General features: G+C 39.3%; 1 protein-coding gene across 1 annotated transcript in view; it reads left to right on the forward strand.

Moving 5' to 3' along the window:
* LOC126236667 (cytoplasmic dynein 2 heavy chain 1) overlaps positions 1 to 16,473 on the forward strand; it is an 873,274-nt gene that overhangs the window by 339,535 nt on the left and 517,266 nt on the right. Inside the window, exon 29 of the mRNA XM_049946146.1 lies at positions 4,744 to 4,882. Coding sequence (XP_049802103.1) covers positions 4,744 to 4,882 — 139 coding nt within the window. The remainder of the gene's footprint in view (positions 1 to 4,743; positions 4,883 to 16,473) is intronic.

Genomic DNA, 16,473 nt, shown 5'->3' on the forward strand with positions numbered 1-16,473 from the left:
TATTTTCTCTCCACTGTTCAAATTTTCAGGTTTTCATTTATGAATTCTTCTACTGAATAGTAACATTTCTGCACTAGTTTCTCATATAAGGATTTTTTCAGTGTTACTAAATTTATGCTGAGCAATTCTCTTCCTTTCACTTTGTTATAAATTTTCATACCCATATAATGTGGAGTTTGAGCATTTAAACAGTTGGTGGGTAGCATAAAATTATTTTGATTTCTGGTGTTGTAATCATGTTGAAAATGATTTGCTACAAATAAATCAGGGTTACTGTGTACCAAGATAATTAGCTCATATATGTGTAGTGAGGGAACAATTAGTATACGCAGAGTTTTTAGGAGTGGGTGACATGATTTTCTTCACCCTACTTGTGCATATTTCTAATGATGGGTTTCTGAAGTTTTAGTATTCGAAACATATGGTTTGAGGTACCCCAAAATACAATTACATTCCTTATTACTGACTCAAAGTAGCTGTGATAGACTACTTTTCTTATGCCCATACTAGTAGCATTGTACAATATTTTGATTGCATATGCTAGGCTATTTAATTTATTTGCAAGGCACTGTATGTGTGACCCACATGATAGATTTTTATCTAGTTGCATTCCTAGGAATTTCACACAGCTAGCTTCCTGCAAATCCTGGTTTCTGTGACTGACCTGAATATCATTTAATTTTGCTTGTTTTTTTTTTTTTTTTTTTTTTTTAATTGCATTAACTGAGTCTTTCCCATGTTTAATTTTATCGCATTTAAATCAAACCAGGTATCCAAGTTTTCTAGAGTATTTAATACAGTTTGTGGAATTTGATCTGTAATGTTACTTTCAATGATTAAAGATGTGTCATCTGCAAATAAAACTGAGTGACACTCAATATTAAGTGGCAGATCATTTATGTAATACAAAAACAGAATGGGACCTAAGACAGAACCTTGGCGTACTCCTTGTGAAATGGTTTTCCACGCTGAAGTATAAGTTCCTCTCTCTGATGTTATAACCAGTCTTTGTCTTCGGTTAGTTAGATAGGATTTAAACCATTCTAATACTGTGCCCCTAATTCCATACTTTTCCAGTTTACAAAGTAGCAAGGAGTGATTCACACTATCAAAGGCCTTTGATAGACCACAAAAATTCCTGTGGCATGCAGTGAGTTGTCTAGAGACAAGCTAATTTTATCAACAAAATTATTTTTAGCAGATATTATGGTTTTGCCTTGTTGAAATCCATACTGATTTTTTGAAATTATTTTAAATTTTTCTGTGAAATTTTGAATTTGTGTGGTGACTACCTTCTCAAATATTTGTGACAGTGATGGAAGAAGAGAGACCGGACGATAGTTTCCCATGTGTTCTTTTATGCCTTTCTTGAATAGTGGCTTAACTACTGCGTACTTCAGTGTTCCTGGAAAATAATCTTCTTGAAGGGACACGTTAATTGTTTTAGTTAGTGGCTGCACAATTATTTTAGAGACTGTTTTTAACACTTTTGTTGGTATTCCATCCCATCCTGCTGATGTTTTACTTTTTAGTGACAGTCTCACATTTTCTATATCTTTTACTCTAGTTTTTGTAAAAGTACTGAAGAATTCACTGTCAGGTTGCTCACCGTTGAAGAAATTTACCGTGTCTGGATAATCTGCTACATTGACATTAGATTTGTTTACATTTATAAAGAATTCATTAAAGAATTCAGAAATTTGAGTAGGATTTACAATAGTTTTATCCTCTATCTTGATTTCAGAAAAATCGTGGCCTCTAGCTGTGGCACCCGTTTCAGCTATAATCACCGACCATATTGCCTTTGATTTGTTTTCACTATCCAATATGAATCTATTATTTGCCAGTTCTTTGGCTGCCATTACAACTTTTTTTAAAATATTTTTGTAATCTTTTACATAGGTAACAAAATCAGGACTTTTATTATGTTTTAGTTCCCTATGTAGCCATCTTCTTCTTGCACTTGAGATTTTTATTCTTTCAGTAATCCACTTTACCTTATTTCCTACGTTTTTATGATGTACAGTAAGGGGGAAAGTTTCCTTAAAAATGAGCAGGAATTTTTCCATAAAAGTAGCAAAATTTTCAGAGCATGAAATGCTATGATCTATAGACCACTCCACCTTATTTAATCTATGATGGACTAAGTTTATATTTTCTTTGCTGAGCTGGCATTTGGTGTAGGTTTTTTTCAAACAAGGTTCTATTGTTTTTGTTGTTTTTGGTAACTCCATAAACAGAGTGCAATGATCAGAAAGTCCTAAATCTAAACAAAATTTATTTGCCTCATTGTAAGTATAATGGGTTAAAATATTATCTATACATGTTGCAGACACTTCGTTTACTCGAGTGAAATCAGTGAAATTTGCACTGAAATGTGATGTTTGAATCATATCAATGAATTTTGTTGAGTTATTGGCTTCACTGGCTAGATCTATGTTGAAATCAGCGGTTATTATGATTCTTTTCTTGATTTCTTGTTGAAGTTTTTGCAATAGACACTGGAATTTTGACAAAAAATATTTCGTTATTTCTGCGCCCGGAATTCTGTATACAGATCAAATTACAATATTTTGCCCTAACTCTACACAGTGGCTTTCAAATATACATTCTTCATTAAGGGAATTCCATTGATCTTTCCAATAGTATGCACGATCCTCCTCAAGTTAAATTACTTCTACAAAAGCTGCTGGCAACCTAAAAATTATCAAGGTTATTTAAGATTTTGATACTGTCCTTTGTAAGCCAGTGTTCATTCAAGCATACAGTCTTGATATTCGGTATTTCCGACAAATTGATGTGCAAGTCATTAAGTTTTATTTCTCTGCCATTTGTGTAATTTGAACTTAACCCATTTATGTTCAAGTGCATTAAGAACATATTGTTACCTTTTTGAATATTCCTAATGGCATCTGGTTTGAAACGCTGTTTATGTATTTTTGTTTCAACGTCATTATCAATTTTTACAACCCCATCTTTGCATACTAGTTTCCCTTATTAAGTATGATCTTACATATATCACTATACATATTGCTGAATGTTGCTGATCCTAGCCGGTTCAGATGCAGTCCATCTTGTCCTAGACATTTATCACTAATAAATTTATTCAAATCCACGAAAACTGCACTAAGTCTGTTGCACTGCTCTCTGATGTGATTGTTTATCATGCCTATGTATTTATCACTTACCAATCTTCTGTGCAGGATACTACTAATAATTAACTTTGATGCTGGGTATACGTTTTTTGTCATCCGGATTAGAATTCCTGCTTCGTTTACCATCTCTTCTTCACTGCTGTTTTGCGGCGAGTTCATCCCTATGTGGATGAATGGTTTACCAGAAACAGGCTAGTAGTTAATCCCCAAAAAATGGTACTCATGAATTTCCACACAGATCAAAATAAAAATGTGCCACAACCCGTAGTATGTATAGATAACCAAATCATTAGTGCTGTCAATGAAACTAAATTTCTTGAGATTCATATCAAGGAAAACCTTAAATGAAGCACTCATATCACATCCCTAAATTCAAAACTAGCAAAAATGACCTATATAGTAAGAATTCTTTGCAACAATACTAGTGCAGGAACGGTTAGGGCTGTATACTTTGCTCATGTACATTGAATACTGAAATATGATATCATTTTCAGGGGAAATGTACACAAGGCCATAACAGTTTTCATGAAACAAAAGGCAGTTATGAGAATAATGAAACAAGTGAGTAACAGAAAACCATGCAAACCTGTCTTTAAAGATCTAAAGATCTTACCCATTCGCTGCATTCATATACTGGAAGTAGTCATGCATGTCAAAAAAAGTATACTGAGAAAAGAAAACCTTTTTCCTTAAAACAAAAGTGTCCAACATTACAGTACCAGGTCAGACAGTGGCATACACATTAATCATTGTAACACCACACTATGCAAAAAAGGTGTATATCATGCAGGAACAAAATTATACAACAGATTACCAAGACATATAAAATCTCTTCCTGAACTACAGAGCTGTAAAAAGTCTGTAACAGCCTACCTTCTGAAAAACTGCTACTATTCAATCCCGCAATATCTCATGCCAGAAAAAATGTAATTTGTATCTTTAATTGTAGAAATAAGTTAAAAATATACAGTATTCAAAAATTGTAATTATTAACTGTATAGATCCAATTTGTTATACAAATTTAAATAATGTATGTTTGATTTTTGAAAAACCAATAGATAAAAATATTTTCTGTCCAATATCCTGTGTACGATATGTGTACTGAAAAAGAGATTCATATGGACAAATAAATAAACAATGACAGTGTACTGTGGCTGTGTATGCTTGTACATTCATTTTCAATTTGACACATAAACAGTTACCTGGTATTGTAATACTGATAATTGTCACTGTGAGTGGATTATCACTAGTCACAATTAAGTGGTGACATACGTGCCTTGTGTTTGTGTTTTGGCTTCTTAATGTATAATATGACTCACTCCACAACCCTGAAGGCTCTCCTCTGTAATAGACTATGGAACACAGTGTGTGAATCAATAAATGTGTATAAGAAGGCAAGCATGTTGTTTTAATGAAATTCTCATATTGCAATAAATTAAATTATATTGTTTATGGTGCCATCATTTAATGAAATGATGTGGTTGTTCTTCCATGTATTTGCTTTTGGTAGTATTACCTTATGCATATTCATTTATTGACAATAATACAAAATTAACATATGTATGATATGATCTTTGAACTCTTCCAGATTCTATTCCCAGAATGGTGATTCAACTGTAGTTCGTATGGTAGATGCTGAGTTCAAATATACCTTTGAGTACCAAGGAAGTACACTAAAACTGGTGCATACACCACTGACAGATAAATGTTACTTAACCTTAACCCAGGCAAGTAGTTGAGTGTTTGGTATCAATAATCATGTAAGTTATAACTTTCATTTTTTGTGCTGTGCCTTGTACAGTTTTTGTATTCAGTACTGAAGCCAGATTTCAAGTTATTACCAACTGTGCCTATGTTGTAGTACAATACATACAGCTTGAATCAATATGCATAAAACAATTGCTATTGCTCATTCAGTCAGCATCAATATGTTACAGTTGATAAATTATTTATCTTTTATGAACTACATGAATTGGTAGTGGCATAAGAGTTGATAGTGTCCCTCTAAAGCATTACAGTAACCAGCTCTAAAAGATAAAAATGCAAATCCAAATATGTGGAAGGCTCAGGTAGAAGACTGTAAACTCCAACACATAGTCACCACAGATTTAGTTTATCTCTTTCGAACAAGACTATCAAAGACAGGAAGCAGAAGGTTGTCAAAGATGGAAATTGTGTGAAATCTAATGCCATTCTTTACCTCCAGTTAGGTTCAACATACACTGATGCTTGTTATGTGTATGAATTGTTCATCAGAGCTAACAATAGCATTTATTCATCTAATACTCCTATGCTACAGGAGAAAAAACATTGACTGAGGAACAAGTGGTGATCAGCTTGAACTGAGTGTCATTACAATTAAACCTGGCATTCATAGGTGTATTGGTGCACAACCTTTCTTCCAGCTACATTAATTTCCTTCAATTCCCTCAGCTGTCAGCTCCCTGTTCATTCTGAGATAATTTTTGTTTTCTCTTCCTTCTTCTCTGTGACGAGCTTGTACTTATTGTGATCATGTTCCCTCACCTTTTCTGTGTGGCATAATGATGGAACATTATTTCATTCTAATACTTATTTAATTATTTATTTTTTCAATTATATCTTTTTTTGTGTAGCTAAAACTGGCTGAACACATATAACAAAAATGCCTATACTAATTATTACTTCTTGTTACACTGTATTTAAAAAAAGCAATAAAAGAATGAAACAATTATCTTCTACTACACAGTTACTATTGCATCTATAACTAATTATTCAGCTACTATTACTACTGCTTTTGTAACTACAAAGCTACATTTCTCACAGTTGTTCATTCTGTCAGGTCACCATTTCCTTGCAGAACTAATGTGTCAAAATTATTGAAGGTTATTCCTACTACTGTGTCTGTCCTGAAACTACTCTGGTGAATAACCTGGTGTAAAGAATGGCTTGTCAGCAGTATTCCCGCTGTGTCAATCAGTTCCATGATTCTCTGTATACCTTCAACATCTACAATTCTATAATAACCCAACTGGTTAAGGAATCTCATTCTTTGTCTCTCCCTTGTAGTGGAAAGGAATTCACAGGCTTTTCTGCCTATGTTGGAAGTATCCTATACATGTTGCCACAGATGTAAAATGTGATATTGTATTAATTTATTCATACTGGTCTCAGCAGCAAGTATCCTATGTACTTCCATTTGTTTACCTAAGTATGTTGTGTCATGAAAATACAGTAATAACAATGTGCACTAGATCCATAACAAACTTTATTTCTTGTTACAGAACTGCATAATTAGGAGTCAGAAAGTCAGTTCTGTACTAGATCCATAAAAAACTTCATTTCTTGTCACAGAACTGCATAATTAGGAGTCAACAAGTCAGAGATACTTCTCGAAGGTATGTCCTTCCTCAGCTTCATCCTCACCGTGGTTGACCTCTAAGGGTTCGACCAACTGCACCGTACAAATGACCATGTGACCATATGGTGTGCAGAGGATTATTATTCTTATCTTCACATCTCTCTGTGATAGTGCTCTCTCTATTCTGCTCTTTCTGCACATGGGTTGTGGATGTTTGTCCTCTTGTATCAGAACAATGTTCCCAGGCAGAATTTGATGAGCCATCCTGGTGGATGTTTAACATCATGGAAGTTCATCAGCTCCAACAGTTATTCTTTCATCCAGCATTCCCAAAATTTGTCAGTGAGTTTGCTACCTAGCTGGAATTCCTTTTGCTAGGTTCGTGTTCAATGCAGGCTCTTGTCATGTTAAAATTGTTGCAAGTTTCTCTCCATTCAGAAAATGGGAAAGGGTCAGTTCATCTCCTTGTATGATGGGCTTTGAGTTCATAGTGCTTCCAGTACTAATCAGTATACTGTTCAGTTGTTCTTCAGTGAACCTTGTGAGTCCAATACCTTTCTGAGACAATACTTTATCCCACCATTCTTTCCCACCATTCTCCCACCGAGCCACCCAGGAGGTAATGAATTTCCGTATAATACTGTGGTGGGTAAGGAATTTGTAAGTATTCGTGGTAGTTAACACTTTCCAGAGCTGTGCTAGTTCCATTTCAGTGGCATGAAGCGTTTTCACATTGTCTGTGTAAATCGTCATATGGGGTAGTCCATGACTGGCAGCAAATTTCTGGAATACCATGAGAAACTTATTTGTTGACAGGTGTGTACAGAGTTTGAGGTGCACTGCTCTCATGGTAGCACATGTGAACAGAGTGATATGTGGCTTGTGCATTTTTCTTTCATTTTTATGAATAATGATCCAGCAATGTCTATTCCTGTTACAGCAAATGTTTTAGCAGGTGTGACTCCTTCTGATGGCAACAGTGCTTCAATTTGTTGCCCTTATGGGCCCTTCAGGATCTTACACGTAAAGCAATAGGGTAGTATTCTTTTGATTGTGTAACAGGGTATGATGATCCAAAATTCAGTTTGGAGTTCTGTCAGTACAGAATGAATGCAAAAGTGATGAAGGCAGACATGTGTCTCTTGGATAACCAACTATGTGAAATGGTGGGAACTGTCAGGGTGCACGGAATGTTTTTGTTTCTTGTTGAAGCTAGTGCATTGCAGTTGACCACCTATGCACATCAGTCTATCTTCCATGAAAGGATCATGCAATGTTATTTTTTTTACTCTCTGCTAGTGCAATCCAGGCACTAGCAAAAATCTTTTCTGTGCAAGGTCTGCCAATCACCCTGGTCTCGGACAATGGACCGCAGTTTATTTCGCAGACCTTCCACGATTTTTGTAGGCGCTTCGGTATTCGGCACGTTTGCTCTCCCCCCTTCCATCCACAATCGAATGGGGAAGCCGAATGCATGGTGTGCACATTTAAGACGCAGATGAAAAAGTATGTGCACGAATTTCCTGCAGAGGTGGCATTGACGTTTTTCCTGGCAGCATACCGGACCACACCAATGGGCGAACGCAGCCCCGCAGAGCTCCTCCATGGGTGCCAACCTAGGACTCTGCTGCACCTCCTCCGGCCTGGTCCTCGCCAGTCCTCGCAAAATGGAGTACCTGGCTTTCCACTGGGTATGTCGGTCTGGGCACGTGGGTTTAGTCGCAATCCACATTGGATACCGGCGGTGGTCCTGCGCCGAAATGGCCGCCGGCTCTGTACCTTGCAGGCAGGGGACCGGGTGGTATGTCGTCACCAAAATCAGCTACGTGCACGTTTGGGCACCCACCCTCCGACCTCTTGGACACCGGCTTCCCCATTGCCGGCACCTGTGTTGGTTTCTCAGGGGACGTTACCGCCTCTCCCCGCTGTGACTCTGCCGCACTGCGATGGTTCTCAGCCTTGGCAGCCTCCAGTAGCTCCAGCACCGGCATCGCCATCGTTCGAGATGCCCCAGCGAGAGCCGGCCCCCCTCGCAGGCCCGGTTTCTCAGGAGGCTGGTTCACCTGTGGTCGTCCCTTCCCCATCGTCCCCGCCACTGTGTCTTGCCCCTCCCGAGGTGGCACAGGATCCGGAGTTCGACAGCTTGTCGCCCGTTCTGTCCCGGGCTCCGGTGGTGGGACGACGGGGGCCTCTTCGTATGGGTCACTTCCAGCCGTATTCAAAGGTTCCGGCTTGAGGATTGGCAGATCCCCTCGACTCCGGCCTTCCAATGGATGTGGAGGTCATTGCTCCTGCCCAATGCTCCACCTTCTGATGCAGTGGATCACAGTGGCTTCACCCCCCGAAGGAGGAGGAGTGCAGTAGCCACCAGAAAGATCGCGGGAGGCGCACATCAGCACGGCACGTCATGGACGGTAGTTGCCGCAAGTAGAGTCCCGTCCACCAGAGGGCACGCAAGAATTCGGACACGACCTCTGCCAGCGTAACAACAACAACAACAACAACAACAACAACAACTCAGGCAGCACGGGCCGTGCCCAGTCAGTTAACATCGAGCATACCTAGGGCACAGTCCCGGTCTACACCAAGTGAAGTGCGACGTAAACGTGAACCGTGTTATTACAGCAGAAGTAAGTTATTTTGGAGTGTGTGTAGTTCCCTGGCAAAGGAATCTCTCTGGGCTATTCATATCCAATATATACAGGCAGCTGATAGTTCAGTGGCTGTAAGCTTTCCTGAAGATTCTTCCTTCTGATGAATGTTGTGTAGGGAACAGAGAGTCCATGCTGTAGTGTGAATGAGTGTGCAGTATGAGCTGCATTTAGATAGGTTCATGAGGCTGCATAGTGTAGATATTGACGGAACTTGTCTGTGGTTTTTCTTTGTATTCTCCCCAGGTGGTACTGTCAGAGTATCAGTTGGCCATCACTCAGGAGAGAGTGCAAGCCAAGATGGTCCATGCCACCAAATTTCAGGGGTATATATTTGCACTTCTAACACCACCATTTCCTATGACTGCTTCAAAACTCATTATTACATAGTGTGATGATAAAGAAAAGCATTTCTTCAGCTAGATAAATACCTATCTAAGCGTGTAGTTGTCATAGCAGAAAACAGCAGTGGGGAAAATAAAAAAGTTCTAAAATGGTTGTTGCAATAAGCATATAATTTTATACTCATCTTGTTGCATCAATACAGCTGTGGCCCCAAACATAATCTTCTTGTTGTCCAGGTTTTTGAACATACTTATTCATGTTTTCATGATATTGTGGTTTATTTCCCTTACACACATTGCAAACCATGGAAATTATGCTTCAACTTCCTGCACAGTACTAAAGAGAGTCTTCTTGCAGCCTTTCAAAGATCACAGTTTTCATTATAAAAGACGTAGGTACACACTCTGTTCACAGTACAAAAACCTAGACAAAAACTACTCTACTCAAGCTCGAATCAAAGAATCACTCACTTCTGGTGCATATGACAAATGATATACACTGCCAGAAAAAAAAAAAAAAAAAATTGTACACCTTGAAAGATGACATCACTTTTGATCTGAGGATGGCTAATGCCCTGTGAGGGATAGTAGATTCACTGATAATGGTTTCAACATTGTGTGCCAACAGGTAGCGCAATGGCATAGCTACCCTTTAATAAGGAATACTCACAGTGAGAAGGCTCAGTGTGGTGAAAATGTGTGAAGCAAGCAGGCACACATGCCACAGAACGTTCACTGATGCTTCTTGCAGCCAACTGAGTGAATTTGAAAAGGGGTCAAATTGTGGCCTTCTGAGTGAGGGTGGTGGTGGTGGTGGTTAGTGTTTAACGTCCCGTCGACAACGAGGTCATTAGAGACGGAGCTCATGCTCGGGTTAGGGAAGGATTGGGAAGGAAATCGGCCGTGCCCTTTCAAAGGAACCATCCCGGAATTTGCCTGAAGCGATTTAGGGAAATCACGGAAAACCTAAATCAGGATGGCTGGAGACGGGATTGAACCGTCGTCTTCCCGAATGCGAGTCCAGTGTGCTAACCACTGCGCCACCTCGCTCGGTGGAGTGAGGGGATGGCCCTTTTGGAGAACTGCCACACAAGTTGTTGATGTTGGTATTAGTGGTCATCTGAACATTCTCACTCCCATAGAAGAGGTTCTGGATGTCCATGCAGCACAGACACCCTTCAGGATTGTTGTATTGTAAGAGAAGTAGTGGCAGATTGTACAGGTACCACAGTGCAGATAAGATAGTTTGTGAACCCAGATGTGCCAAAATGAACTGTTGTGAACCTGTTATTAGCAGTGGGAACATGAGCATGCACACCTCTAGCCCAAGCCCCACTCATTCCATGGCACCAATATGCACAACTCAACCATTGCCATCAGAGGTTGTCTTGCAAGATGGAATAGCATGCTGTGGTTTTGTGTGATGAAAGCAGATTCTGTGTACGTGCAAGTGCTGGTCATTTGTGTGTATAACATAGACCTGGTGAGCACTGTCTCATAGAGTGCAGTCGTCCTAGATACACTGGCCCCACCACAGGCTTTATGATCTGGTGTGCGATAAACAACCCTCATTCACCTTTGTTATTTCAAGTGCTCAGTACATGCAGAATGTCGTTAGAACTTTTCTTTTGCTGTTCTTGCACCAAGAAGGAGATGTGTGTTTCCAACAGGAAAATGCTTGCCCACACACTGGCAAAACTCAATGTGTTCTTCAAGATGTGCAGCAACGTCTCTGGCCAGCACGATTTCTGGAATGTGGGATATGATGGGATGAGAAGTGACTTGTGCAACTCATCAACCAACAACTCTTACAGAATTGCTTGAACAGGTCGAGCAGGCATGGAATACTGTATTCCAGGACAGCATTTGCCATCTGTATGGTCAACTGGATTTCAGAGTCAGAGTCAGTGCCTGCATTGTCACCTGTGATGGTTACACCATCTACTAATATGGGTGTTTCAAGTGTGCCATTGTGCTCCTAGGACCCAGTCATGAGTTCTTTTCAGCCAATTCCCCCGTACCATGTGTCCTAAAATAATAATTTTCCAGCAAGAGAGACAGGAGAGAATAGTCCAAATGGATCATAGAACCAAACGGATTGCAAGAGCTCTTCTGATGACTTTCTGGTGATCTCGCTGGGGTCAATACTTAAGTAGTCATCCTTGGTTTTCCAATCTATGCATAAAACTTGAGAGTCAATGTGTGAGGTTCTTGCCCTTTGGCTTTCCAAATAGTTTTAAGTTGTTCAGAACTGGTAGCCCAATTTGATAAGAGGAGACTGATTAGTTTCATGAGGTATACCAGTTCATAGTACATGGTGATTCCCAAATTATTATTTTCTGCTGTAGAGTTACAGAGGCTAAAAATGGGCTGAATGGGAGCCTGTTGAAGCCATATTATATCCTGTTGTCCATTGTTTGAAGATATCCCATTTTGTTCTGGTTGGTTTTGAACCAGAAGAATCTGGTCAAGTCTTTGTCTTATTCATTCAAGACCAGTTGAAGGAATGGCTGCATGATGCCCATGATAAGAGCAGTGGAATATAGTCTGAATTACAGTAAAATCTCTAAGATCTCAGGTAGTAAATTCGGTTGTGCCTCTAGCACTTTGTTCAGAGAAGGTGCATTGCTCTTAGTCTTCTCATGTTTCTCTCTCCTCGCTGCATGATGATGGAGATAGAAAGAATGCCTTCCCTGAAAGTTGAGTGGGAGTGACCTCTTCTTGCTCCTTTGTTATGTAGTCTTAGCATTAAGTCATAATTCAGTTGCTTAAAGTCTTCTTGATGCTGAATTCTTATCCTCAGGTGGTTGAATCATTTCTCTGCAGTCAGGCTGTTACTCGGAAGGGTTTTATCCTGTCCTTTGGGTACTAAAACCACTACTTATTGATCATTTATACAGAACATTGCTCTGACCTCCTCAAGAAGTCTCACATCCTTGTTGCTCACAGATCAGTCTTGATTGGCAGTAATCCCTATAGTTTTCAATACCAAAAGTGTTTGAAGTTGTTATCCAAGGGTGGAGGAGACCAGCCAGAATGAACAAAATTCTTCACAGTTGCATGTACACAGGGTCCTGGCTTGTTCCCACTAAGTATCCAACCAAATAGGGAAGGAATCAACACTAAAGGTTCAGAGATGTGTGTTGGGGAACTGTCCTCACCTATTTTCCAGTAAAAATCACCCCCATGAGAATCCCCACAACAATAATTTCCACTGAGTCAGTTTTTGAATCCGCTAGCATAATCTTATGGACATATTATAAACTCCTTGCATGTTGTAGAAAAGGTGACTGGTTTGAAATCACAGGAAGACTTTCAAAGGTAGTGAGTGACACTGAAGAATTCTTCCAAAGCCCCTTCATATTAAACTAAACAAGTCTGTTGTGGTGTAAGGCTGTAGGCTTTGATTCAAATGAACAAACAGTTAATTCTAATTTATTTACAGTCTGCAGCTTCAAATTGTCAGCCAGTGATTTTGCTATGAAGCTGGATTGACTTCCGACATTCAGCATGCATCAAGTTGTCCTGTAGGTCCTGAACCACATACTTACACTGTCTGAAGGTGTGTGAAACCATGGGGAGCAGCAGCTACTTTTCTCATGGAGGTAATGTTTACCTGAGCTGCAGGAGCCTCAGATCCATTCCTTCATCACAGATGGACTTATGATGCAGCTTTCTACACTTAGCATACTGTGCATTTTCCTTCTTCTTGCAGTCTGAGACTATATGCTAATGCTGCAGACAAAGAAGACATCTGTTTGCCTGTTTCATTGTATGTATTTGATCATTGATACAAACGATCTTCTTACAGCCTTGTGCCCAGTGATCATGAGATTCACAAAAGGCTCAGGAAAGTTCTTGTACTTTAATACCTTTCAGGGTTGGTCTTTTAGTTTTCATGTGCATGTGGAATGTGGCAGCCGTGAGAGTGACACTAGAGATGATGGAAAGATCACTGTATGTCTTCTGTGTGGTAAGCACCCAGTCCCCGTCCTTGCCCAGAAACTCTATCAGCTGCAAAATATCTCCTTCATCCCAAATGCTTATCCTGAACTATCTAGCAGTGGCATACATCATCCAGAAAAGTGTGAAGAATTTTCACTGCAAGGACTCGGTTGTATTCACTCACATTTTCCCAAGAGCCCAGAGAGCCTGAATATGCTACTGGCATTCAGTGGCTTTTATGTTAGCTAGGTGGGCATGAATTATCCAGTCCTTAGTGCCAGAAGCATTGGAGCATCCTATTCATTTTTGTGTACATCTCTGCTGTCGCTACAATTCCTTCTGCTATATACTTCAGCTCAGCTGAAAGATAGACATAAAGAAATGTGTGTTTATTGCCGGCATTTACTGATATGTCCTTTTCGACTGACTAAACAAACTGCTATCAGAACCATGTCCATGTCTTCATATCACTTGAAAAGGGCTCAAGCTTGATCAGCAGAAGTCTTTTTGAACTTAATGCAAACTGTTTCTGTATTTTGTGTGACTTTTGAGAAATAGTACATTTCCCGTGTCTATGACTCTTCTCGTTTTTTAATATCTGTCTCATATTTGCCATTGTCTAATAGATCATGAATCCCATAATCTTGTTTGCTGAGCCTGTGCAAAATGATCTGTAATCTCATGTTACAGTATCTATAATACAAAAGTTCCACAGTGTCTGACAACTGTTCGACTTCCACAATGAAGTGTGTAATGTTTGCTCTTTATCTCATGTATTTCTTCCTTAAGCTGCATAATTGTGCTTCTGAATTGTTCTCCACCATATCCAATCCATCACGTTATTCAGAAATGTGTGGCAATGTTGGCTTATGTCCAGCAATTCCTTAATTGGTATTATCTGAGGCTACCTAGTCTGACTAATACAATGAACAACTGTCCGATAGCAGCACTAGTTATACTTGCATTATCAGTAGCATTACCATTACTTATTACCATTATGAGTGAAACAACAGTTTGATTTTACCGAGCGAGGTGGTGCAGTGGTTAGACACTGGACTCGCATTCAGGAGGACGACGGTTCAATCCCGCGTCCAGCCATCCTGATTTAGGTTTTCCGTGATTTCCCTAAATCGCTCCAGGTAAATGCTGGGATGGTTCCTTTCAAAGGGCATGGCTGGCTTCCTTCCCCATCCTTCCCTAATCCGATGAGACCGATGACCTCGCTGTCTGGTCTCCTTCCCCACAACAACCAACCAACCAACAGTTTGATTTAAACAGCAATGAAAGCACAAACTATACACAGTATCCCAATTATATCCTTAGCATCAAATTACTTTATCACTGCCATAGAGCCTGTATAGTACTTAGAAAGTTTTACAATTTGTAGTTTAACTGATCTGCATTGTAGAAGAAATTCATGACTTTTCTTGTTCTCCAGCTTGTCTTTGTATGTCTGTCCTTTTCTTCTTGGCTCACTCCTTCTCAGGTTTCAGCACCAAAAAATGTTGTGTCTTGAAAATGTGCATGAACTTGTCTTCTGCAGTTCATCTCTAGTCACCAGTTACAATGAACAATCTGTTATCTTCAAAATTTACTAATCAGCTTATGTTATTACTGTCATGTAACTTTTGTTGCATTGGGCTCCAATTGTACACTCCAAAATGTGGGATGATACAGTGATGCCAATGGACAGTGTTTCAAGGTGGACTTTTGTTTGTCTTTCACTGCCCACTATAGGTTATAAAAAGTGTCAAATAATATCTATCAACATATATAAAGGATATGTAGAATGAGTTTCTGTTGTAAGTGATATTGCCTTATTTATTATGTCTAATGTTGTTTGTCTCTCCTGTAATTGAATTAAAATAACTTTATGAATGCCATTCCATTGACTCAAGCAGTAGTGGCAAGATATCAGACAACCACAACTCTTCCCTGTACCCCACATGTGAGCTGTGTTGCCTGTTCTGTAGCTGCCTGCAGAGCCAGACAAGGCTCTGGGTAGAGCTTATGTCAAGTAGCAGCCGATAGTCTTGGAAATCTTTTGCATGCAATAAATGGGTCTGTAAGATTTGGATATCATTGGATCTTTGTCCTGTTCATTTATTGATAACCACTACATCAACATTCTTTCTAGATGCAGGCACTCATTACTGCAATACAATCTCATTATATGGGTCACACAGGTAGATATACAATTAATCAATTAAGGCTCGTATAACATCTTCAGTTACTGCATCCAGTCTTTAAAGTTTTTTCTTTCTTTTTTAATCACAAAATTGTCTGTCTAATTCATTATCACATGCATGTTTACTATTTTTATAGTAATGTATCCCCAAAACACCCTTCACAATCTACGCTAATCTTGTTCAAATGGCTCTGAGCACTATGGGACTTAACTTCTGAGGTCATCAGTCCCCTCGAACTTAGAACTACTTAAACCTAACTAACCTAAGGACATCACACACATCCATGCCCGAGGCAGGATTCGAACCTGTGACCGTAGCGGTCGTGCGGTTCCAGACTGTAGGGACTAGAACCGCTCGGCCACCTCGGACGGCCAGTAATCTTGTTTATCACCTACTTTTGCATTGTCAAGAAGCAATGTTTCCATTAACATAGTAGCTGACTGTTCTGAAATGTTCTGTTACTGTCCCATCATTTTATTTGAGCATGTCCAGTACATTTGGTGATCATATTTGCTGACTACTTTATGTGGTGCATGAAAAGGATTTATTTCTAAGCAAATTTCCATGAATTTTCTCTGTAACTTTAATTTTTCTCCATAACTTCTTTAAATTATTGTTTAATGTGCCTGTATCCAACACATGTTAACTTGTGTTTCCCTTCAAGTGATAATATAATGTATGATATTATGGTTGTTCATTATTTCAGTCTCGACCTTCCAGCCTTTCACAAAGCCTGATGCTCTCATATTTATTAGACTTAAGTCTACATTTGAAGTTATTCCAAACTCTCCCTTTATAGACTAGAAGGTGAAGAGTTATATTTACTATCTCTAGATTGAATACCATGAT

The sequence above is a fragment of the Schistocerca nitens genome, chromosome 2, assembly GCF_023898315.1.
Source record: "Schistocerca nitens isolate TAMUIC-IGC-003100 chromosome 2, iqSchNite1.1, whole genome shotgun sequence".
NCBI lineage: Eukaryota > Metazoa > Arthropoda > Insecta > Orthoptera > Acrididae > Schistocerca > Schistocerca nitens.